The 26,807-nt window shown below is 48.8% G+C and overlaps 1 protein-coding gene across 1 annotated transcript; it reads left to right on the top strand.

The window, feature by feature from the left end:
* The first annotated feature begins 415 nt into the window (after positions 1-415).
* Positions 416-3,067, top strand: LOC123067322 (receptor like protein 29). Its single transcript, XM_044490167.1, has 3 exons — positions 416-1,348; positions 1,549-1,999; positions 2,079-3,067. Exons 1-3 carry the CDS (start codon positions 416-418, stop codon positions 2,780-2,782), a joined length of 2,088 nt encoding a protein of 695 aa, XP_044346102.1. The 3' UTR covers positions 2,783-3,067.
* Positions 3,068-26,807: the final 23,740 nt, after the last annotated feature.

The raw sequence follows: 26,807 nt of genomic DNA, 5'->3' as shown, positions 1-26,807 counted from the left end.
CTCGACTGCATCCACTCTGGCGCTGCCCAAAATCCACCTATACCTCCACCCTCATTGCAACCACGGCCCTCGGCAGACACGTCTAATTGACCGGTGCCTGCCACGACTCTTCCTAAATTTTCGGATCTAACTGTGGATTCGAAGCGCGCAGCTGCCCCGAGCACACATCGACGTGCCCTCCTCCTATTCTTTTACCGACCTATTGTCGCCGCAAAAGCAGTACAACGACGTGCGACAACGGCCATGGGGACGTGGTATCAAAGATAAAGGGCCAAGACACGGGCCACCAGGAGTTTTTTCCCCCTAACCCTAAAACCCCTGGCGGCGCCGGAGGCGATTAGGGTTTTGGACGTGGAAACCTACCTTCGCCTGGTGATTCGTCGCTGGTGCGAGAGAGATCGAGGGAAGGGCGCGCATGGCTACCCCCAGCCCTGCAGCGGAGACGGGGGCGGGGAGCGACTCATCTGCGGGTCGCGCCGCCCGGAAGCAATTGGAGGAGGCGCTGGGTAAACTTGACATCTCAGAGGAAGAAGCGACTCCTCTGATACTAGATGATCGCAACGACGACGGGCCGAAGAAGTGGCTGGTGGCTGGCAAGGTACTGCATCGTAACCAACTCCACATCCAGACTATCACCAACGCTCTCCGGCCGGCGTGGGGCAATCCGCGAGGTCTTCAATTCAGATCTACGGGAGTCAATGTCTTCGTGGCGGAATTTGAGAGCCAGAGAGACAGAGATAGGGCTTGGGGTGGATCCCCATGGCACATCAACAAGAATGCCGTGATTTTGGCAGAGTTTGATGAGTGCATGAGACCCGATGAGGTGAAGTTTGACAAGCTATTGGTGTGGGCTAGGGTTGTGAACTTGCCATACAATCTTCTGGATGAAACCTGGTGGAATCCCATAGCCAAACAGATGGATAAGAACGCATCTTCGGTTAAATTTGAGCACAATGGTGGATACTTGAGAGCCAGGATTTCTATTGATGTTGCCAAGCCACTTAGGCGTTGGATTTTGATCGACTCGGCTAGGAGGAAAAAGGTGGATATGTATGACATTCAGTATGAACAGATACCCTACTTTTGTTTCTCCTGTGGAAGACTAGGGCATTCGGAGCTATATTGCCCTAATCCTGGTTCTAGAGGTGAGAAGGGCGAGCTGCCGTTTGGTCCCAACCTGAGGGCTCCAGAGGAGTTCTGGAAGCCAGCTAGTAGTGGTAACACATCACGGTCAGGTGCTAGCAAGCCGGCCACAAAGAATTCCAGCACTAACAAGGACAAAGGTGAGGAAGTTGAGTCTCCGAACAAGAGTAAACAACCACGGAAGAGGAAAGAGGCACCTAACCAGGTTTATAGACCAGTGGCTAAAACCCTGCTGCTCACAGACGGGTTAATACAAATATGTAATAGTACAAATTTAACTGAGTGACGATGAAACAATTGGTTCTTGGATCCCAATTTGTCTGCAATTTTACTGAGTGATGATGACATTCAATTTTTGTTCTGGTAATTGGACATCGATAATCAAATTCAGTGAAATAATTGCTTCTTGGAACCCCATTCTGTTGTTTTCTGCAGGGGGTGTCATGTGATCTCTTCAATGGCCTGTGGCACCCAACAGTGGTCAGCATCGGTCCGGTGCTCGACAACTCGCTGCAGTGCGCCCCGGACGCCAGGTTCCGCCCCCAGCTCTTCGACCTCCGGCGCCTCAAGAGCCTCACCTTCTACGCCTGCTTCCCGGCGACCAACCCCACGGCGATCCCGGCCGCGAACTGGGACAGGCTCGCCGGCACCCTCGAGACGCTCGAGTTCCGCTCCAACCCGGGCCTGGCCGGCGCCATCCCGGCGTCCCTCGGCCGCCTGGCCAGCCTGCAGTCCCTGGTCCTCGTCGACAACAACCTCACGGGCGCCGTGCCGCCGGAGCTCGGCGGGCTGGCGAAGCTGCGGCGGCTCGTGCTGTCCGGGAACGGGCTGTCGGGCCCGGTGCCGGCGACGCTCGGTAACAACAACACCCAACTACGCCGCCTCGACGAGCCGCTGCAAGAACTCTCTAACCGGGTCTCTACCTCCGTCGCTAGGTGGGCTCAAGGGGCTGCTCAAGATGGACCTCAGCAACAACCGCCTCGACGGCCGCATCCCGCCGGAGCTCGCCGGCCTCGAGAGCCTCACGCTGCTCGACCTCCGGAACAACAGCCTCACCGGCGGGCTGCCGGAGTTCGTGCTGGGGATGCCGGCGCTGCAGGACCTGCTGCTCTCCAGCAACCCGCTGCTGGGAGGCACCCTGATGCAGCGCGGCTGGGAGAAGATGGCGAGCCTGGCCACGCTGGACCTGTCCAACGTCGGCCTCGCCGGCGCCATCCCGGAGTCCATGGCGGGGATGCCCAGGCTACGGTTCCTCGCGCTGGACCACAACCGCCTCTCGGGCACCGTGTCGGCCAAGCTCGCCTCGCTGCCGAGCATCGGCGCGATGTACCTCAACGGCAACAACCTGACGGGGGCGCTGGAGTTCTCGCCGGCGTTCTACGAGAGGATGGGCAGCCGGTTCGCCTCCTGGGACAACCCCGGCCTGTGCGCCGCGGAGACGGCCGGGGGCGCGCCGACCGGCGTGGCCGTGTGCAAGGACGCGCAGGACCCGCCTCGCGTCGGCGTGAGGGACGGGATGGATGGGGGCGGGAAGAAGCCCGAGGCGAGCTCCAGCCTCCCGGCGTCCTCCTCTTCGTCTGCCATGGTCGCCGTGCTCTGGTGGTCGGTGCTGGTTCAGGGGATGGCGATGGCGTTGTAGTCGAGGAAAGAAAGACATGGATGAAGCTTGTAGTTAGCTCGATCGGCTGGTTTCCATGGTGCTCTAGTATTCTTTTGGCATTTTGGTCGCGCTGTTCTTGGCATTCTGTTCTCCTCTCTTGTGTCGGGGGATGAAGGGAGAACAGATGCAGAAGCAGGAGGAGTCTAGCGGTTAAATAAAGTGAGTGAATCTACACTCTAAAATATGTTTACATACATCTGTATATTATAGTTCATTTAAAATGTTTAGAAAGACAAATATTTGGAAACGGAGGGAGCACATGCTTGGAACATTTTGGATATTGATGTCTAGTGCTAGCTTATCACTTATGCATGATTAACTAATTCTTGTAGACAAATTGTAAATTCCGGCCCATGTATATCTTACCGAAGGAATTGCATCAATTATTGATGCCGATTCTGCATAAAACACCCACTCTATGAATTTGTTGTACAAAACATCACATATTGATGTAATCCTCCGAAGGTTTTAGAGCATGTCCACAACCAAACCTTGCATATCCGCCCCAAACGTTCGGACCAGCTGCCCGGTTACTTACCAAACAAGATAAAAGCACCCAATCGGGCTTCCGATATCCGGCCCAAACGTGTGGACTAATCGGCTCTCCTCATACCAGGCCCATATCTGGGGGCGGATATAGGTATGCCGCGGCATGCCCGCCACTTCGTCTCCGACGAGCCGGGCCCATCCCAAATCCTAATAAAATTGACTTCTAGTCCTCTTGGTCTGAAACCCTCTCACCCCCGTCCTCCATTTCCCCCTCCGTGCAGCTCTCCCCCCATCCCCCTTGCTCGTCATCCTTATCCGCCGTTGCCGACAACCCAGACCGCCACCATGGCCATGGAATTACAAATTCAGCGCCCCCCGCGTCGTCTCCCTGGAGGCGGCTCGGGCGGGAACCCCAGCCGCCGCCGGCGGCGCGCCACCCTCCCCACCCCCCCCCCCCCCCGCCGCCGCCGGCAGACGACGCCGGGCAAAGCCCGCCGGCGGCCGGTGGCGGCGGGATCCATTCCCTCACGCTCGGGCCTCTGCTCACCCCCCACCCCCTCTCCCGCGCTGGATCTTGTGGTGGCCGCGGGCTGCGCCGTAGGGGCTGCCGCCGATGGTCCTCTCCCCCGCGAATCGGTTCCCCTGCTCCGGGCCTTGACCTCTCCCGCGCCCCGGTGACCCCCATCCCTCGGCGCTGGATCTTGAGGTGGCCGCCGCGCCTCGCGCGAGCGCTGCTGCGGGTTCCTGTTTGCCGGTGGTCCTCTCCGCCGCGCCACGGCGTTGTCTCCCCCGTCCCTCCAGTTGCACCTCCTCCAGCCCCCCTTCCGCCCCGGTACAATCTTCGCCTGCTCTACCTCGGCCGGCCCCTGTCCCCCGGCACTTGTTGCAGCCAGGTCCACCGGCCTCTTCTCTCCCGGTGGCTTGGTCCAGGCATGCCTCGTTCTCTCTCAGGCTGGCTGGTGGCGGCGGTTCTGGGCAGTGGCGGCTCTTGTGAGTGCAGCGGGATTGCGGTTGGTGGTGGGTTCGGCGGCGCCCGATGTCTCCTCTATTCGACGATGGGTGGAGCTTGCCTCCCTGCTGTAGCGGCTCCAGCCAGTGGTGGTTCCTACATCTCCGAATCTTCCTGCGGCATTGGGATTGTTTGGTCAGGCCGCGGCAAAATCCCTGCACAGGTGTGCTGGCAGCGGCAACGACCTGGAGGAAACTCTAGATCCGGTTCTCTGGATTGGACGGCAACGACGTCTCAACGCCGTCACCTTCATTAAGGTGCTGTCTTGGCTGCTCGTGGCGTCCCAGGTTTTTTATTTGGAGTTGTCGGGTGCCGTGCTTGGTGTGGGTGCTTCTTCAGGCATGGGCATTCGGGGCGCAATGTACGACATCGTCGGCTCTTCCTCCATGGTTCCTTCCTCAGGCCCGGCCGTGTCCTGCAACCCACGTGCCGACTCTTCTAGGCGCTTCTGGTGGGGGATACGTTGATCCGGTCGGCTCTTGAGTCGTAGCCACGTGTTGTGGGTGCCTCACGTCGGTCGTGACGCGGCCTTGGTGTCTTGTGTCTCGTCTCCTCACCTTTCTGGTTGGAGTTCGAGCTAGGCTAGTCTTGGGCTGTGTTGTTCTTTTCTGTTTTCCCACATTTTGGTGTGGTGTCCCCCTTCCATCTCTATGTAATGTTCTTTGTAACGTTCTTTTCTACCTATCAATGAAATGATACATAATCTTTGCGTATTCGCGAAAAAAAAAACCATGGCCATGGATGATGCCTCGGCGGAATCGGTCGGGCTCCCCGGCCTGGCGGCTCCTTGCAAGGTGGAGATCCTTGCCGGGAAGGAGCGTTGCCGATGGCAGCGCGAGCATGAAGCGGATGCCCTTCATGCCCACTACCGAGGACATGGACTTTGCCACGACGCCCACCAATACTGAGGTCGTGGCCGCAGGGACGAACAATTTTTCGGCCGTGCCCAACTCCCTTCCGTCGTCCCAATGGACGGGCATTCCGGATTTGCCGGAGCTCCAAATGCATCGGGCTATGTTGGGCAATGCCGTCTCCGGGCATTCCCGCATGGTGCTTGACGAAACGCCGGAGAAGACCCGGTGCAATCTTTGCCCCTTTCATACGTGCATTCGTTAATTCTTTTGTTGCACATACCATCGAATCAAGCTTGTAGGACGATAGTTGGGAATGCCTCAATATGTGGAACCGAGCAAAAAAGCAAGAAATGTTGAGAAAAAAATCATGCTCTTTTCCATGAGTAAAACGAGGCGCGTGTTTTTCTTAGCCATTTGACCGAAATCTGCACACAAATAGTACTCCCTCCGTCTAGGTGTTTAAGTCATCTTACGAAAATCAAATATTCCCAAAACACTTAGGCGCGGTACATTAAATTCTATCTCGTTTCTTGTTTCTTGACATATCAACCAATAAGAGATGTGAGGTGTGCATGCTTTTAATGACTTAAGACTAGCAAACACGACATGCAGTGGTTAGTTCATTGCATGCAATGCTATTAATTAGCAAATAAACATTAAGTTCTCTCGTTTTCCCCTCCTCCTTAGTCACGGTGCACAATCTAAGATGACTTACTCACCTAGACGGAGGAAGTACAGAGCTAGGAAACAGAACGTGGTTTGGAACTAGTCCCTCCTCTTAAATAGTTATTTTTATTTTGTCTTGATACGGATGTATATAGCAGTAATATAGTGGGATTATTTTGTAGTAAAAACACCGATGATCACTCGGTGAATAAAATCCCGATCAAGCGCACTCGGTCAGCGTCTGCCGCATGGATGGCACCAGAAAACCAGGATGGATGAACACGAGGAGCAAGCAGGAGCAGACCGCACCGCGGTGTTGAACCGCAAAGCAACGGAGGAATCCTTAGAGCAGCGGAGCAGAGTACCACGCACCACCACGCACAGGAGCGCGCCGGTCATTCTAATTTCAGATCGATCGAGGGCGTACCCAGCCGCGGTGCTTGGTCAGCGTTGTCTCTTTGTGTGTAGATCCAGCCGCGGTGCAGATTGCACAGTGCTGCTTGACTGTAGCCTTCGTAGACCGGTTTGTAGGCTGCATGGCGCCACAGTGAAGCGCGCGCAGGCGTAGGACAGACGGGCACGCACAGTAGCCACTCCAGCCGGCTAGCTAGCTGGGTGTAGCAACAGCAGTGGACAGCACGCAGCATGCAGCCATGAATGTACTACGTACGTACCCCGGTACCCGGCTCGTCGGCCTCCACTCTACGGAGCCAGGCTACATACATACTACTACAGCCTATCCTACCCAACCCGAGGTTGATTTCGGGAGATAAGAGCGTCTCCAGCCGTTGGCCGGAGGCATAAAAATCGCCGCCTGAAGCCGAGCCGGCGACAAACTGGGCTCACGGGGCGGTTGGCACCCAGCCGTTGTCCCAGGCACCGATTTCGGTCCATTATTTGGCCCAATTTTGTTCAAATAGGGCCCGATATCTGCGTGAATCGGCTCATATTCGGCGCGGTTCGGCGTGAATTTTTTCATACAAATAGAAATCAATTAGTTCATCACATAGTTCGGCGTGGTTCGACGTGTTTTTGCCTTCATAGTTCATCACAGAAAATCAATATAAATCAAATAGTTCAATACAAATTATATAGTTCAACAAATAAAAACTCAAATTTCATCACACGTCATTCACGGCGTCGCCCTTGAGCCTCCATAGGTGCTCCACCAGATCGTGTTGCAGTTCTTGATGCACTTGTGGGCCTCAGATCTCCTGACGCATATTGAGGTAGTCAGTCCAGATTGCCGATAGTTGGTGATCAACTTGGGCAAGAGGACCCTGCCTGTAATATTTGCTCTTCCTGCTCGCTCTCAATGATCATATTCTGCAAGATGACACAACAAGTCATGATCTACCAGATTTAATCTTTCGACCAGATTGAGCAGGGTATCGGACAACAGCAAATCGAGATTGGAGCACACTAAATGCTCGCTCGACATCCTTCCTGCAAACCTCCTGAACCTTCACAAAGAAGACGTTCTTGCCTCCTGGCACAGGGTTTGAGATAGTCTTCACAAATGTCAACCATCTTGGATAGATGCCATCAGCTAGATAGTATCCCTTGTTGTAGTGCCGCTCATTGACCTCGAAGTTCACCAGAGGAGAATGACCTTCAACAAGCTTGGCAAAGACAGTGGAGCACTGCAGGACGTTGATGTCATTGTGAGTTCCTGGCATCCCAAAGAAAGAGTGCCAAATCCAGAGGTCCTGTGTTGCCACTGCCTCAAGTACCACACTGCAACCGTCTTTGGCGCCTTTGTACAACCCCTGCCAAGCAAATGGACAGTTTTTTCATTTTCAATGCATGCCGTCGACGCTTTCAAGCATCCCAGGAAATCCTCTTGCCGCATTCTGTGCTAGGATCCGAGCATTGTCTTCCGCATTAGGTGTTCGCAAGTATTGCAGTCCAAACACTGCCACCACTGCCCTGTTTGTAGAAACACTCAATAGTGGTGGACTCGGCCATGCGCCCATAGTCATCGAGTGAATCACCGGGAGCTCCGTATGCAAGCATCCTCATAGCTGTCGTGCATTTCTGGATTGAGGTGAATCCAAGTGTGCCGGTGCAATCCATCTTGCACTTGAAGTAGCCGTCAAACTTCCGGATGGAATTCACAATCCTGAGGAAAAGCTTTCGGCTCATGCGGCGCCGAAATGTTTTCTCGCCGTGCAATGGAGCGTGAGTGAAGTTGTCCGAGTAGAGCATGCAATAGCCTGCCAGACGATGCCGGTTCTTTGCTTTCACCCGCCCAGGCGCCGAGCCACCTCGCCGCGGCTTCTCAGTGCTCGCGAGCAGGCCGGCGAGGGCGGCGAACACCATGAGATGCTCCTTCTCCTGGACGTCGGCTTCGACTTCCTCCTCCAGCAACGCCGCGAGCGCCTCCTCATCTTCCGAGTCCATCGTCGGGCCGGGCAAATCACCGAACACCTTGCGGGCGAGGTGGGCGCAAACCCGCCGGTGTCCAGGCCCTGCGCGGCCGGAACGCCGGAAAAGTTGCCCGGAGGGCGGGGGAGAGGCTGCCTCCGGCGAAACCTCTTCTTTTTCCGGCGGGGAATAGTCTATCTAGCTGTGATGGGCGGTGAACGGCGCCGGGATCGGCAGGGTGCCGGCCGTGCGCCGGGGGGGGGGGGGGGTTCAGAGGCGAATCTGAACGGGTGGCTTGACTTTTCGCCTGTCAGTGTGGCCTTAGGTGCACTTTTCCCTTGCGCTGGAGCCCCCGAGCGCCCCAGTGCGCCGGGTTCGGCCTCCGATCGCCGGGCGTAAAAACGGGCCAAACCGACGGAATTCGGCATCTTAGGATTGGGGCTTTTTTTGACGCCGGCGTGAAAAAAACGGTTAGGGAGGGCCTGCTGGGGGCGCGGCTGCAGATGCTCTAAAACTCGCCGAGCCCGGCCGAATCCCGGCCAGGATCCTCAGTACAAGTCAGCGAAAACTTGTTGCCAGCGCCAGCGGCGGTGCACGGCACGGTCGACGGACGGACCCGTGCATGCATGCCGGCTCGCCGTCGGAGTGACACGGTTCGCTTGCTTGCTTGAGGTGGTAGCGTTGCTCTGCGAGTGGACGCCGGCCGGTGGCACCGTTAATCCATCTGCTTCAAAAAAGTTGGAGGCATATATGATCTTCGTGTACCCGCATTCTTCATCCATCTGATTCAAACGAATGGAGCCAAATATGTTGAAACTCGAATTTTCACAATAAACACCGTAGGAATTGATCCCAGGTTTATACAGACCGACAGAAAAACCACGTCTCCTTCCCTCATATTGTTGTGCCTTCATTGCGAGCATAACATTTCGTTCTTATCCCTGTTCCATCAGGGCATCTTGAGTTAGGTTTGCAAAGAGAGCCTTGGCTCAGTGCTTGGGCATGTGATTGTGCAGTCCAACGACGCGAGTTCAATTTCTAAAATTGACAGGTGATGCACATGGTTTTTTCCTCATTTATTGAGGATCAAGTTCGATGTATATCTTGATACTCATTTAAAAAATTCTGAGGACCATGTTTATCTTGGTACTCATATTAAAAATGGCCGTATGCATCCCTAGTTGGTGCAGAGGTCGGGGAAGTGAATTTCTCCCTCAATCTAAAGGGAAGGTGAACCTCCTACGCCTCCCAACCCTAGCCGCCTCCTCCTCCCAACCCTAGCCGCCCCTCCTCCTCACCCCCTCCCCTCCTCCCTCACTCGCCGCCGCCTGACACTACTAGGGAAAAGCTTATGCACAAACGCTTACTAGCAGCGCGGGTTTATACCCCTCGCTGCTGCTACTTACTAGTAGCGCATGTTTTTACCCCTCGCTACTACTAAGTTGATAGTAGTAGCGCGGGTTTTTAACCCTCGCTACTACTAAGCGGTCTCTACCATGCCCCCCGGGACATGCCATAGTAGTAGCGAGGGTTATAAACCCGCGCTACTACTAAGTTGATAGTAGTAGCACGGGGTTTTACCCTCGCTATTACCAAGCGGTCTCTACCGTGCCCCCCGGAACATGCCATAGTAGTAGCGAGGGGTAAACACCCGCGCTACTACTAAGTATTGGTTTTTTTAACAGCCCTGAAATCCCCATCTCCTCGTCCAAATCACTCCTCTCCCCCGTCCCTCTCCTCCTCTCTCTCTCCATAGGCTCTCCCATGGCGCTCCTGCCCATGCGCGTCTCCTCCTCCATGGCGCCCAACGAGGTCGTCGCCTCGCGCCGCTGGCATCCAGGAGCTCGCTAGTCTTCCTTCTCGCCTCCTGTCACCACACCTGAGCAACTCACCACCAACGACTAGCCCCGGTGCTCCCTCTGTCTCCTTCCGCTCTCCCTTCTTTCTCTTTTTCCCTCTGCCCTTTGATTTCACTCACCCTCCCATATCCTTGCCCATGCAGGTCATCGCCATGGACGACCAGGAGCTCGCAGCTTTGGCTGCGAAGAGGAGCCCCACGCCACGGGCTTGCTCAGCCATGGATCCGGGCCCTCTGCAGCAGCCGACGCTGGATCTTGTCTGCCTCTGCCCTTCCGCAGCTCCGGCGACCCCTAGCATCGCTGGATCGAAGCATTGTTGCCATCGACAACACACACGGGATCGGGAATTTTGTTGTTGTTGAAATTAATAGTTGTAGCGCGGGTGGCACCCACGCTACTACTAACAGACGTAGTAGTAGCGCGGGCGCACCCGCGCAACTACTACAAGTTAGCTGTAGCGCCGTAGTAGTAGCGCGGGTGCCCGCGCTACTACTAGCTATTTAAACCGCGCTACTACTAGGCTTTTCCTGAGTAGTGTGAGGCAGCCATCGGGCAAGCCCGTGGCGCCAAGGATGGTGGCGGCGGGGCCTCGGTTGCCCTGCTCTTGTGTGGGGAACCCCGGATCTTGTGCGGGTGGTGGATCCGGTGTCCCGGCCGCGCGGGCGGTAGGATCCAGTGGTCGTTGGCGGCTGGCGGCGACTTCTGCGGTGATAGGTATGCGCGATCTAGCGCCTCCCTTCCTCCTCTGTTCTAGTTCGGTTGGAGGTGCTGTTGGTGGCGGAGATCTAGTTTGGGCGAAATTCCTGGCCGTCCATGTCCGGCCGCGCCGACGGCGACGCCTGAGGGCGCCGTTTCCCTCCTTGGAGGCGTCGGTATGGACTGATCTCCTCACTTCACCTCCCCCTAGGTCTCTAGGGCGAAAGCCCTAACTCTGTTGGGCGGCGGCGGCGCTCACGACGCCGTTCCCTTCTTGAAGGCACCGCTTTGGGAACCTTGGGGTTGGGTGGCGCTTGTGGGTGGTGGGCGATGGCGGTGGTGCGGCCCTTTTGTAACATGGATTTACGTCCGTTACTTGGAGATGGACTCGCGTAGGTGAAGGTCGTCGGCTGGCGTCGTGGTGGTGTCAATGGCGGAGGACCTGCCAAGGCTCGCGTAGGTGGAGGTCGTCGTTTGCGTCGTGGTGGCGTCGATGGCGGAGGACCTGCCAAGGTTGTCACCTCAATCTGCTCTGAAGATGGACCAGTGGAAGATGGCGGTGACGACACACGTGAGTGCGTCAGACCGGTTTGAGCCTCGGACCCGGCAGATGGCTCGGTCGGGGTCTTCGGCTTTAGATGTTAGGCTTAGGTGAGAGGTATGGGTATGTGGCCCAGCTTGCCCCCCTTCATCATTTGGATAGGAGTAGCGACAAATGCTGCCAAGATGGCGGATTTAGGCATATTGTTGTTATACTTTGTAAGTTCCTCGAGAATAATCAATAAAATGGCCGTATGCATCTCCCAGATGCAGAGGCCGTGGCTCATCCTTCTTTTTGAATTTTATTAGGAGTGAAATTGAACCTAGCCGAACCCTTATTCGGCCTAAGGCCAACTCCACCGCGCGACCCCAAACGAACGTCCGTTTTGCCCAGATTCTGTCCGTTTGGGTAGGGCGATGGGTCATGTCCGGGCCTGTCCTGGGATGCGGTGGCCGTGCACCCAGCGCGCGGCTGCATCCTTTTACCCCATCCCGTCCGCCAGGGCCTAAAAATGCCCATATTTTTATCAAAACAAGTTTGCACGTCCAAATATTAATTGTTTGAAAATTAAAATAGTTTTACAACCCAATCGAAGTTATCTCTAATAAAAATAGTTTTACAACCAATCGAAATTGTCTTGAATGAACATAAAATGAACCAATACATGTATTGGTTGCCAATATGATCCCACATGTGCTCAACCAAGTCATTTTGAAGATCCAAATGAGTGTGCCAATCACGCAGCTCACGATGGAACTGGACAAACTGATCAAATGTGGCCGGTTCTTGGTGCAGGAGCTCAACATTGTCACCTTAAAACCCAAATCCTTGGTCGAAGATACTGTCATCACGCTCGTCCTCGACGATCATGTTGTGCATGATCACACAAGCAGTTATCACCTCCCAAAGCTTCCTTTCATCCCATGACAGTGCAAGGTATCGAACGATACCCCATTGGGATTGAAGCACACCAAAAGCACGTTCCACATCCTTTCTAGCACTCTCTTGCATTTGGGCAAATCTCTTTCTCTTCTCACCTTGGGGCTTCGAGATTGTCTTCACAAAAGTTGACCACTGAGGATATATACCATCAGCTAGATAGTATTCCTTGTTGTACCGGTGGCCGTTGATCTCAAAGTTGACAGGTGGGGAGTGGCCTTCTGCAAGCCTTGCGAAGACTGGAGAACGCTGCAGCATGTTGATATTATTGTGAGAACCTGCAATGCCGAAGAAAGAATGCCATATCCAAAGATTTTGCGAAGCCACCATTTCTAATATGACAGTGCGAGCTTTGACATGCCCCTTGTACTGGCCTGCCAAGCAAATGGACAGTTCTTCCACTCCCAGTGCATACAATCTATGCTGCCAAGCATGCCTGGAAAGCCTCTAGCTACGCTGGTCGCCAACAATCTCTCTGTATCAGCGGCAGTTGGCTGCCTCAAGTACTCAGGGCCAAACACCTCGATCACAGCCTAGCAGAACTTGTACATTGACATCAGACATGTTGTCTCACTCATACGCACATACTCATCCACCAGATCGCCTGGAATTCCATATGCAAGCATGCGGATGGCCGCAGTGCATTTCTGGTAAGAGGAGAATCCAAGCTTGCCAAGGGCATCCGTCTTGCACTCGAAGTATGGGTCATGAGCAACCACACCCTCTCGGATACGATTGAACACATGCCTTGCCATATGAAAACAGCGAGAGAATTTATCCGGCTTGAAGAGTGGGGTGTTCGCAAACTAATAAGCATAGAGTAGGGCATGGCCTCTCTCCCTATTGCGGTTCAGGTTGGGAGCACGGCCAGGGACTGACCCCCTATACCGAGGAAGCTGCCGTTGAATTTGGTCATGAACCACCAGTGCAGCCACCAGAAGATCTTCATCATCCGACGACGTATCGTCCGATGAACAAATGAAGTGGTGGAAGAAAAACTCATCACCACTGTCCATACCTTTGTGGGCAAAGTGTCGAACACCTTGCGGTCGTGGTGGCAAAGTGGCCGCGATGATCACCTCGACGCAGGTGTGGTCGGCCGCCGGCTACTGGAAGCTCTGGAGCAGTCGTTGGAAGTTGTCGTGGCCGCCGTGGTACGTCGCCTGTGGTCGTATCCCCTCTGCCGCTGGCTACGACGGCGACGACCAAACCTCCTTCGATCGACGACCTAAACTATGGCGAAAGCACGGGCGTGGTGGCAGCCATGTCGAGACGTGGTTGGCTACGGACGACCGGGTTCTGCGTGGAGAAGGCGGCCGGAGAATAGCGGCGTCGTCGTCGGCGGGGCGGGGCGGGGAGGGGGATGGAGGTGTTGGAATCGAATGGGACTACTTGTGTCCCCGACAAACGGGCCACGGGGGGACAAGGGCGTGCGGCGAGCCCGTCCGCGCGATGTCCGTTTCACCCCAAACTCGACGCAAGTTTGGGCCGGGGATGGGTCGAAAATGGACGGATTCCGGACATTTGTCTGTTTGGGGCCACGCGTTGGGCCACGCTATTCGTCCGTTCTACCCCAAACGGACGCACTCGGACAAGATGGGGTCACGCGGTGGAGATGGCCTAATGGCTTAGAAAAATAGCGCTCGCTCAGCCGGCGCTACTCCTCGTCATTAATTTTTCCCATTCCCCGAGCCGCCCCTCTCCCCGCTCGCACATCATGGATGCCAGCGTTTCCTCTGGCCTTCACCGCAGCCTTCGCTGCTCTCCTGCCCCACTTTGATCCGGTCGCCAGAATAGACCCATATATCTGCCGCTCCGCCTCGATCCCATGACCAAAAAACCATCAGATAAGGTCCGTTTGTTGAAAAAAGAAGAAGCTAGAGGATGACTTAGACTAGCCACAATGGTGAGTAACATACACTAGTAACATACACATATCCCTAGACTATGTTACTGCCTTCATAGTGGGTAGTAACATAAGTGTGATAACCTGCAAAGTTTCATTTATTAGGTTATAGACTCATATTGCATTGGGACATGTGATGTTACAGTAACTAGCTAAGTTACTATAACTTCCTCTCTCCTCATTAACTCACTGCCACATAAGCAAATTTGCTGAGTTGGACTCGATGTTACTGCTGAAGTTACTCCCACTGTGGCTAGTCTTAGATGACGTAGAGCATCCGCCGATGAGCTTTGTCGGTTGACTAGTCATTGTTGTGGTAAGACCGACGACCTTTGTGGCCAACTAGCAAGCTTTGTCGTCAATCGAGGAGTTTGGTTTGAGGACCGTCATGTGTTATCGGTCGTCTACTGCCAGCCGTCTACCACCCCGTCCACCTTCCACCCTTAACTTTGGCTTCGGCTCAACGCCGCCGGTCGAGGCTCTCAGTTCCTCCGCCCGCCGAGTGTTCGACGAATTGCTTAGCTGCATTTTTAGCTGTTTTCACTGAATTTTGTTGTTTTTTGCAATCCAATTCAACCTATAATATTACATATTGTAGATGAATAGGCTAAGGGAGATGATCTTCGATGACTCTTCATCGAACAAGGAGGAAGAAGAAGATGATGCTTTCAAAATGACCTCGTGATGAAGTGTGTCGCAACTATTTGAGTGCTTGCCTATGAGTGTTTGGGCGACACCATTGATGACTATGTCTGCATCGGGGAACATTCAATCCTTAAGGGCGTTTGAAGATACACACAAACCGTGGTTGCGATATATGGGGCTGCAGATACACACAACTTGAGGCTTCTAGGTTTAGTGAAAACATAGGATGTCCTGGTGTGAGCACACAAATCTTGTCCTAGTTGGGAGAAATTTAATTTAATGGTTACAAAGGTTGTGGTGATTGGCCAGAGAAATATAGGTAAGCGAATAGAAATTGATAGGGATCAGCGTGCAATCTACGAGGCCGCCCGCGTAGAACATGCCGTCACAGAGGCGCAGCTGCAGGCAATGACAAGAATTACACCAGCTGTGTGTCCTACGCTCTGCCGACAAACTTTCAGGCGGCCTAGTAGGACGACAAGAGCACTGAAACCTCCATTTCGCTCATGGACCTCATCCACCAGCGACGGACAGGTCGCGGACTCCTCCTAGAATGAGTAAGGCATGGGAGGCGGTAGGGCCTTCTGCCCCATGTGGGTCGATCCATCTCCCATATTCTACTCTTTCTCGCCGGAGACCGCACCTTCACTTCACGAGTCTTATCATCAGTGCTCATGGAGACGGCGGATGGAGGACGTGGTCCTAGGAAGGGAACAACAAGGGCTTGAACGCCGCCCACCGCTGTAGGATAGGTTTATTTTTATTTGAAATGTAATGAAAAGCCTCCATGTTTGCATGAATGTCGTCTGGTTTATATGAAATATGACGTGTTTGCATGAATTTCATTCGATTAGTTCAAATAGTTGTTGAAATGTATGCAGACAGCATTGGATGGCGGCCTCCGACATAAGTGTCCATGGACTGATTTCCCCTGTCCACTGACAGATACCGGAGCAAATTTAGGGATCGGCATTAGAGATGCCCTTAATGGTCATCTATATCATGGACACAAATTACAAACAGGAAAAAAATATTAACTTGGTTACATTGAACCAAAGTGTGATCCGGTGTCCCGGCCGCGCGGGCGGCGTGATCCAGTGGTCGTTGGCGGCCGGCGGCGGCTTCTGCAGCGATCGGTATGCGTGATCTGGTGCCTCCCTTCCCTCCCCTGTTCCAGTTCGGTTGGAGGTGCTGTTGGTGGCGGAGATATTCGGGCAAAATTCCTGGCCAGCCATGTCCGGCCACGCCGACGGTGACGTCCGAGGGCGCCGTTTCCCTCCTTGGAGGCGTCGGTATGGACTGATCTCCTCACTTCACCTCCCCCTAGGTCTCCCGGGCGAAAGCCCTGACTTTGTTGGGCGGCGGTGGCACTCACAACGCCGTTCCCTTTTTGAAGGTGCCGCTTTGGGAACCTTGGGGTTGGGTGGCGCTTGTGGGTGGTGGGCGACGGCGGTGGTGCGGCCCTTTCGTAGCATGGATTTACGTCCGTTACTTGGAGATGGACTCACGTAGGTGGAGGTCGTCGGCTGGCATCATGGTGGCGTCAATGACGGAGGACCTGCTAAGGCTCGCATAGGTGGAGGTCGTCGTTTGGCGTCGTGGTGGCGTCCATGGCGGAGGACCTGCCATGGTTGTCACCTCAATCTGCTCTGAAGATGGACCAGTGGAAGATGGCGGTGACGAGGATGTCTACTACACAACCTTCTTCTTGTAGACATTGTTGGGCCTCCAAGTGCAGAGGTTTGTAGGACAGTAGCAAATTTCCCTCAAGTGGATGACCTAAGGTTTATCAATCCGTGGGAGGCGTAGGATGAAGATGGTCTCTCTCAAGCAACCCTGCAACCAAATAACAAAGAGTCTCTTGTGTCCCCAACACACCCAATACAATGGTAAATTGTATAGGTGCACTAGTTCGGCAAAGAGATGGTGATACAAGTGCAAGATGGATAGTAGATAAAGGTATTTGTAATCTGAAATTATAAAAACAGCAAGGTAACAGGTGGTAAAAGTGAGCACAAACGGTATTGCAATGGTAGGAAACAAGGCCTAAGGTTCATACTTTTACTAGTGCAAGTTCTCTCAACAATAAAAACATAGATAGATCATATAAGAATCCCTCAACATGCAACAAAGAGTCACTCCAAAGACACTAATAGCGGAGAGCAAACGAAGAGATTATGGTAGGGTACGAAACCACCTCAAAGTTATTCTTTCGGATCAATCTATTGAAGAGGTCATACTAGAATAACACCTTAAGACACAAATCAACCAAAACCCTAATGTCACCTAGATACTCCATTGTCACCTCAAGTATCCGTGGGCATGATTATACGATATGCATCACACAATCTCAGATTCATCTATTCAACCAACACAAAGTACTTCAAAGAGTGCCCCAAAGTTTCTACCAGAGAGTCAAGACGAAAACGTGTGCCAACCCTTATGCATAGTTCCCAAGGTCACGGAACCCGCAAGTTGATCACCAAAATATACATCAAGTGGATCACATGAATATCCCATTATCACCACAGATAAGCACGGCAAGACATACATCAAGTGTTCTCAAATCCTTAAAGACTCAATCCGATAAGATAACTTCAAGAGGAAAACTCAATTCATCACAAGAGAGTAGAGGGGGAGAAACATCATAAGATCCAACTATAATAGCAAAGCTCGCGATACATCAAGATCGTGCCATAGAGAGAACACGAAAGCGAGAGATCAAACACATAGCTACTGGTACATACCCTCAGCCCTGAGGGTGAACTACTCCCTCCTCGTCATGCGCCGGGATGATGAAGATGGCCACCGGTGATGGATTCCCCCTCCGGCAGGGTGCCGGAACGGGGTCCCGAGAGGTTTTTGGTGGCTACAGAAGTTTGCGGCAGCGGAACTCCCGATCTATCTTCTTCTTCGATGTTTTTATGGTACGTGGACTTATATAGGCGAATGAAGTCGGTCGGGGGAGCCTCGAGGGGCCCAGGAGACAGGGGGCGCACCCTCCTATCTCCTGGCTTCCTCGAGCCTTCCCTGGCTTGAACTCCAAGTCTCCCGGATCACATCCTTTCCAAAAATCACGCTCCCAAAGGTTTCATTCCGTTTGGACTCCGTTTGATATTCCTTTTCTTCGAAATACTGAAACAGGCAATAAGACAGCAATATGGGATGGGCCTCTGGTTAGTAGGTTAGTCCCAAAAGTAATATAAAAGTGTATAATAAAGCCCGTAATCATTCAAAACAGATAATAAAATAGCATGAATGCTTCATAAGTTATAGATACGTTGGAGACGTATCAGCATCCCCAAGCTTAATTCCTACTCGTCCTCGAGTAGGTAAATGATAAATGAAAGAATTTATGAAGTGTGAATGCTAGAAGGTGCACAAGTTTGATCAATGATAATTTCAATCACCTTTTCTAGCATGATTATATGTCATAACAGTAGTTCATCTCATAAAACTTCTCACGAGCAAGTAACAAACAATTCAAATGTTAAAGCATAGACCATTAAATTTCTTGAAAACTAGCAAACTTCATTCCCAGTCATCAAACAATTGCAATTCATCTTATTTTCAGGAAGGGTCTATGTCAGAGCTTTGATTTAGCAAACTCCACGTACTCAACTATCATATAGTCTTCTACAATTGCTAACACTCACACAATACTTGTGGTTATGGAGTTTTAATTGGACACTGAGAAAGATAGGGGCTTATAGTGTTGCCTCCCAACGTATTCACCTTTGGGTGATGTCAACAATAATAGTTCATGCTAACTTACATCCAATTGGATATATATATATCAGGATCTTTCCAAGACGAGGTGCTTGCCAAAGGATAAAATGAAAAAGGGAAAGGTGAAGATCACCTTGACTCTTGCATAAAGTAAAAGATAGGCCCTTCGCAGAGGGAAGCAGAGGTTGCCATGCGCTTTTATGGTTGGATGCACAAAATCTTAATGCAAAAGAACGTCACTTTATATTGCCCCTTGTATATGGACCTTTATTATGCAATCCGTCACTTTTATTGCTTCCATAATAAGATCGTATAAAGCTTATTTTCTTCACACTAATAGATCATACATATTTAGAGAGCAATTTTTATTGCTTGCACCGATGACAACTTACTTGAAGGATCTTACTCAACCCATAGGTAGGTATAGTGGACTCTCATGACAAAACTGGGTTTAAGGATATTTGGAAGCACAGTTAGTATCTCTACTTGGTGCAAGGAATTTGTCTAGCATCAGGGGGGAAGGCAAGCTCAACATGTTTGAATGATCCATGACAATATACTTTAACTGAGATGTGAGAAAACATAACCCATTACGTTATCTTCCTTGTCCAACATCAACTCTTTAGCATGTCATACTTAATGAGTGCTCTCAATTATAAAAGATGTCTAGGATAGTATATTTATATGCGAAATCTCTCTTCCTTCAATATTCTTTCATGAATTGTTCAAATGACCAATACAATGCTTGCTAACCTTAAATAAACTTACTACCTATACTTCTTAGATGTGAAGTCATTACTTCCCATGGAATAAGCAAATGAGACATATATAATTTCAGATTTGTGACATTCAACTCATTCAACCATTTACTCATAGGATATAAGTGAAGCACACGAGTAAATGACAAACTACTCCAAAAAGATATAAGTGAAGATCAATGAGTAGCTAAATAATTATGTAACTATGTGAAGACTCTCTCTCATTAAAGAATTTAAGATCTTGGTATTTTATTCAAACAGCAAGCAAAACAAAATAAAATGACATTGCAAGGATAGCACAACTCATGTGAAGAAGCAAAAACTTAGGCTCAACCAATACTAACCGATAATTGTTGAAGAAGAAAGGTGGAATGCCTAACGGGGCATCCCCAAGCTTAGATTCTTGAGACTTCTTGAAATATTATCTTGGGGTGCCTTGGGCATCCCCAAGCTTGAGCTTTTATGTCTCCTTAATTCCTCTCATATCATGGTTTCTCTTCTTTTTATCAAAAGCTTCATCCACAACAAACTCAACAAGAACTCGTGAGATAGGTTAGTATAAACCAATGCAAAACCTTATCATTTTCTACTGTAACAAATGACTAAAATTATTATTCAACATTTCATACTAAATGCCTCTGCATATTTAATACTCCTATCATCAAATAGAATCATTAAACAAGCAAACATATGCAAACAATGCAAACATAACAGCAATCTGCCAAAACAGTACAGTCTGTAAAGAATGCAAGAGTATCAATACTTACCTAACTCCAAAAATTATGAGAAAAATACTATGATGTAGAAGATTTATCAGAGCTCATTATTCAAAAAGGTTCAACATTATACCATTCTCTGAGTTTTCTAGGGAATTTTTGCAACAGCAGTAAACTTTCTGTTTTCAAACAGCAACATGTATACTAGCAAAACAAGCATGGTAAAGGCTATCCTTGACTTTTTTATTGAAAATATAGATGCAAAACATTATTCTAAATAATATCAAGCAAATAATAACAAAATAAAATGACGCTCCAAGCAAAAAACATATCAGGTGATGAATAAAAATATAGCTCCAAGTAAAGTTACCGATGAACGAAGACGAAAGAGGGGATGCCTTCTGGGGCATCCCCAAGCTTAGGCTCTTGGTTGTCCTTGAATATTACCTTGGGGTTCCTTGGGAATCCCCAAGCTTAGGATCTTCCCACTCCTTATTCCGTAGTCCACCGAATCTTTACCCAAAACTTGAAAACTTTAACCACACAAAACTCAAAACAAAACTCGTAAGCTCCGTTAGTATAAGAAAATAAAACCACCACTTAGGTACTGTAATGAACTCATTATAAATTCATATTTGTGTAATATCTACTGTATTCTAACTTCTCTATGGTTCATACCCTCCGATACTACTCATAGATTCATCAAAATAAGCAAACAACACATAGAAAACAGAATCTGTTGAAAACAGAACAGTCTGTAGTAATCTGTATCAAACGTATACTTATGGAACTCAAACAATTCTGAAATAAGTTGGTGGACCTGTGGAATTTGCCTATTAATCATCTGCAAAAAGAATCAACCTAAAAGCACTCTCCAGTAAATAATGGCAGCTAATCTCGTGAGCGCTAAAGTTTCTGTTTTTTTACAACAAGATAACATAAACTTCACCCAAGTCTTCCCAAAGGTTCTACTTGGCACAAACACTAATTAAAACATGAAACCACATATAACCAGAGGCTAGATGAATTATTTATTACTAAACAGGCACAAAAAGTAAGGAACAAAAATAAAATTGGGTTGCCTCCCAACAAGCGCTATCGTTTAACGCCCCTAGCTAGGCATGATGATTCCAATGATGCTCACATAAAAGATAAGAATTGAAACATAAAGAGCGCATCATGAAGAATATGACTAGCACATTTAAGTCTAACCCACTTCCTATGCATAGGGATTTTGTGGGCAAACAACTTATGGGAACAATAATCAACTAGCATAGGAAGGTAAAACAAGCATAGCTTCAAAATTTTAAGCACATAGAGAGGAAACTTGCCATTATTGCAATTCCTACAAGCATACGTTCCTCCATCATAATAATTTTCAGTAGCATCATGAATGAATTCAACAATATAACCAGCACCTAAAGCATTCTTTTCATGATCTACAAGCATAGAAAATTTACTATTCTCCACATAAGAAAAATTCTTCTCATGAATAGTAGTGGGAGCAAACTCAACAAAATAATTATCATGTGAGGCATAATCCAATTGAAAACTAAAATCATGATGACAAGTTTCATGGTTATCATTATCCCTAATAGCATACAAGTCATCACAATAATCATCATAGGTAGCAACTTTGTTCTCATAATCAATTGGAACCTCTTTCGAAATGGTGGAATCATCACTAAATAAAGTTGACACTCTTCCAAATCCACTTTCATATTCATCACAATAAGATTCAAAATCCTCCAAAATAGTGGGATCACTACTTCCTAAAGTTGACACTCTTCCAAACTCACTTTCATCAATATAATCATCATAAATAGGAGGCATGCTTTCATCATAATAAATTTGCTCATCAAAACTTGGGGGACAAAAAATATCATATTCATCAAACATAGCTTCCCCAAGCTTGTGGCTTTGCATATCATTAGCATCATGGATATTAAAGGAATTCATACTAACAACATTGCAATCATGTCATCATACAAAGATCTAGTATCAAGCATTTTATAGACTTCTTCTTCTAGCACTTGAGCACAATTTTCCTTTCCATCATTCTCACGAAAGATATTAAAAAGATGAAGCGTATGAGACAAACTCAATTCCATTTTTTTTGTAATTTTCTTTTATAAACTAGACTAGTGATAAAACAAAAACAAAAATATTTGATTGCAAGATCTAAAGATATACCTTCAAGCACTCACCTCCCCGGCAACGGCGCGAGAAAGGAGCTTGCTGTCTACTACACAACCTTCTTCTTGTAGACGTTGTTGGGCCTCCAAGTGCAGAGGTTTGTAGGACAGTAGAAAATTTCCCTCAAGTGGATGAACTAAGGTTTATCAATCCATGGGAGGCGTAGGATTAAGATGGTCTCTCTCAAGCAACCCTGGAACCAAATAACAAAGAGTCTCTTGTGCCCCCAACACACCCAATACAATGGTAAATTATATAGGTGCACTAGTTCGGCGAAGAGATGGTGATACAAGTGCAATATGGATAATAGATAAAGGTATTTGTAATCCTAAACTATAAAAACAGCAAGGTAACAAGTGGTAAAAGTGAGCACAAACGGTATTGCAATGGTAGGAAACAAGGCCTAAGGTTCATACTTTCACTAGTGCAAGTTCTCTCAACAATAATAACATAGATATATCTTATAATAATCCCTCAACATGCAACAAAGAGTCACTCCAAAGACACTAATAGTGGAGAGCAAACGAAGAGATTATGGTAGCATATGAAACCACCTCAAAGTTATTCTTTCGGATCAATCTATTCAAGAGTTCGTACTAGAATAACACCTTAAGACACAAATCAACCAAAACCCTAATGTCACCTAGATACTCCATTGTCACCTCAAGTATCCGTGGGCATGATTATATGATATGCATCACACAATCTCAGATTCATCTATTCAACCAACACAAAGTACTTCAAAGAGTGCCCCAAAGTTTCTACCGGAGAGTCAAGACGAAAACGTGTGCCAACCCCTATGCATAGATTCCCAAGGTCACGGAACCCGCAAGTTGATCACCAAAACATACATCAAGTGGATCACGTGAATATCCCATTTTCACCACAGATAAGCACGGCAAGACATACATCAAGTGTTCTCAAATCCTTAAAGACTCAATCCGATAACATAACTTCAAGAGGAAAACTCAATTCATCACAAGAGAGTAGAGGGGGAGAAACATCATAAGATCCAACAATAATAGCAAAGCTCGCGATACATCAAGATCGTGCCATAGAGAGAATACGAGAGAGAGAGATAAAACACATAGCTACGGGTACATACCCTCAGCCGCGAGGGTGAACTACTCCCTCCTCATCATGGAGAGCACCGGGATGATGAAGATGGCCATCGGTGATGGATTCCCCCTCCGACAGAGTGACGGAACGGGCTCCCGAGAGGTTTTTGGTGGCTACGGAAGCTTGCGGCGGTGGAACTCCCAATCTATCTTATTCTTCGATGTTTTTAGGGTACATGGACTTATATAGGCGAAAGAAGTCAGTCGGGGGAGCCTCGAGGGGCCCAGGAGACAGGGGGCACGCCCAGGGGGGTGGGCGCGCCCTCCTATCTCCTGGCTTCCTCGAGCCTTCCCTGGCTTGAACTCCAAGTCTCCCGGATCATATCCTTTCCAAAACTCATGCCCCCGAAGGTTTTATTCCGTTTGGACTCCTTTTGATATCCTTTTCTTCGAAATACTGAAACAGGCAATAAAACGGCAATATGGGTTGGGCCTCCGGTTAATAGGTTAGTCCCAAAGGTAATATAAAATTGTATAATAAAGCCCGTAATCATTCAAAACAGATAATAAAATAGCATGGATGCTTCATAAATTATAGATACGTTGGAGACGTATCAATGACACATGTGAGTGCATCAGACCGGTTTGAGCCCCGGACCCGGCAGATGGCTCGGTCGAGGCCTTCGGCTTTAGATGTTAGGCTTAGGTGAGAGGTATGGGTATGTGGCAAATGCTGCCAAGATGGCGGATTTAGGCATATTGTTGTTATACTTTGTAAGGTCCTCGAGAATAATCAATAAAATGGCCGTATGCATCTCCCAGATGCAAAGGCCGTGGGCATCTCCCAGATGCAGAGGCCATGGCTCATCCTCCTTTTCGATTTTTTTGAGTGAAACTGAACCTAGTCGAACCCTTATTCGGCCAAATCCAATTCCACCGCGCGACCCCAAACCGGACGTTCGTTTTGCCCGGATTCTGTCCGTTTGGGTAGGGCGACGGGGTCGTGTGCTACGTCTTGAGCTTGCATTGGTTTTCCTTGAAGAGGAAAGGGTGGTGCAGCAAAGTAGCATAAGTATTTCCCTCTGTTTTTGAGAACCAAGGTATCAATCCAGTAGGAGGCTCCTCAAATGTCCCACGTACCTACACAAACAAACAAGAACCTCGCAACAAACGCAATAAAGGGGTTGTCAATCCCTTCACGGCCACTTGCGAAAGTGAGATCTGATAGAGATAATATGATAAGATAAATATTTTTCGTATTTTTATGATATAGATTGGAAAAGTAAAGATGCAAATAAAAGTAGATGGAAAACTTATATCATAAAAGATAGACCCGGGGGCCATAGGTTTCACTAGTGACTTCTCTCAAGATAGCATAAGTATTACGGTGGGTGAACAAATTACTGTCGAGCAATTGATAGAAAAGCGCATAGTTACGAGATTATCTAGGCATGATCATGTATATAGGCATATCGTCCGTGACAAGTAGATCGAAACGATTCTGCGTCTACTACTATTACTCCACACATCGACCGACTCCTGCCTGCATCTAGAGTATTAAGTTCATAAAGAACAGAGTAACACATTAAGAAAGATGACATGATGTAGAGGGATAAACTCATGCAATATGATATAAAGCCCATCTTTTTATCCTCGATGGCAACAATATAATACGTGCCTTGCTGCCCCTGCTGTCACTGGGATAGGACACTGCAAGATTGAACCCAAATCTAAGCATTTCTCCCATTGCAAGAAAGATCAATCTAGTAGGCCAAACCAAACTGATAATTCGAAGAGACTTGCAAAGATAACTTAATCACACATAAAAGAATTTAGAGGAGATAAAAATATTTCTCATAGATAAACTTGATCATAAACCCACAATTCATCGGATCTCGACAAACACACCACAAAAAGAGTTACATTGAATAGATCTCCAAGAAGATCGAGGAGAACTTTGTATTGAGAATCAAAGAGAGAGAAGAAGCCATCTAGCTAATAACTATGGACCCGAAGGTCTGTGGTAAACTACTCACAACTCATCAGAGAGGTCTTGGAGATGATGTAGAGGCCCTCCATGGTCGATTCCCCCTCCGGCGAAGGCTCCAAGATGGGATCTCGCGGATACAGAAGGTTGCGGCGGTGGAATTAGGTTTTCGTGGTGCTGCTGGATGTTTTCGGGGTACGTGGGATATATAGGAGGAAGAAGTAGGTCGGTGGATGCTCGAGGGGCCCACGAGGGTGGGTGCGCGCCCACCACTAGGGGGCGCGCCGGGCACCATTGTGGCCGCCTCGTCTCTTGCTTGACTTCCACTCCAAGTCCCCTGGATTGCGTTTGTCCCAAAAATATTGCTCCCAAAGGTTTCATTCAATTTGGACTCTGTTTGATATTCCTTTTCTTTGAAACGTTGAAATAGGCAAAAAAACAGCAATTCGGGCTAGGCCTAGGTTAGTCCCAAAAATGATATAAAAGTGTAAAGTAAAGACCATAAACATCCAAAACGGGTAATATAATAGCATGGAACAATCAAAAATTATAGATACGTTGGAGACGTATCAAGCATGCCCAAGCTTAATTCATGCTCGTCCTCGAATAGGTAAATGATAAAAACAGAATTTTTGATGTGGAATGCTACCTAGCATTGTTCTCAATGTAATTTTATTTATTGTGGCATGAATGTTCAGATCCAATTGATTCAAAATAAAAGTTCATATTGACATAAGAAATAGTAATACTTCAAGCATACTAACTAAGCAATCATGTCTTCTCAAAATAACATGGCTAAAGAAAGTTATCCCTACAAAATCATATAGTCTGGTTGTTGCTCTATCTTCATCACACAAAGTATTTAATCATGACCAACCCCAATGACAAGCCAAGCAATTGTTTCATACTTTAATAATCTCAAACTTTTTCAACTTTCACGTAATACATGAGCGTGAGCCATGGACATAGCACTATATGGGGAATAGAATGGTTGTTGTGGAGAAGACAAAAAAGGAGGAAGATAATCTCACATCAACTAGGCGTATCAACGGGCTATGGAGATGCCCATTAATAGATATCAATGTGAGTGAGTAGGGATTGCCATGCAACGGATGCATGATACGTCTCCAACGTATCTATAATTTTTGATTGTTCCATGCTATTATATTACCCCTTTTGGATGTTTATGGGCTTTATTTTACACATTTATACCATTTTTGGGACTAACCTACTAACCGGAGGCCCAGCCCATATTGCTGTTTTTTTGCCTATTTCAGTATTTCAAAGAAAAGGAATATCAAACGGAGTCCAAACGGAATGAAACCTTTGGGAGCATGATTTTTGGAACGAACATGATCTAGAGGATTTGGAGTGCAAGTCAAGAAGCAATCGAGGCGGCCAGGAGATAGGAGGGCGCGCCCACCCCTCCTGGGCGCGCCCCTGTCTCTTGGGCCCCTCGAGCGGCCACCGACGTACTTCTTCCTCCTATATATACCTGCGTACCCCAAAAACATCCAGGGAGCCAACAAAAAACAATTTCCACCGCCGAAACCTTCTGTATCCGCGAGATCCCATCTTGGAGCCTTCAA

Source organism: Triticum aestivum, chromosome 3B, assembly GCF_018294505.1.
Source record: "Triticum aestivum cultivar Chinese Spring chromosome 3B, IWGSC CS RefSeq v2.1, whole genome shotgun sequence".
NCBI classification, from domain to species: Eukaryota; Viridiplantae; Streptophyta; class Magnoliopsida; order Poales; family Poaceae; genus Triticum; species Triticum aestivum.
The sequence above is the reverse complement of the archived record's forward strand: the minus strand, read 5'-3'. Positions and strand labels throughout refer to the sequence as shown.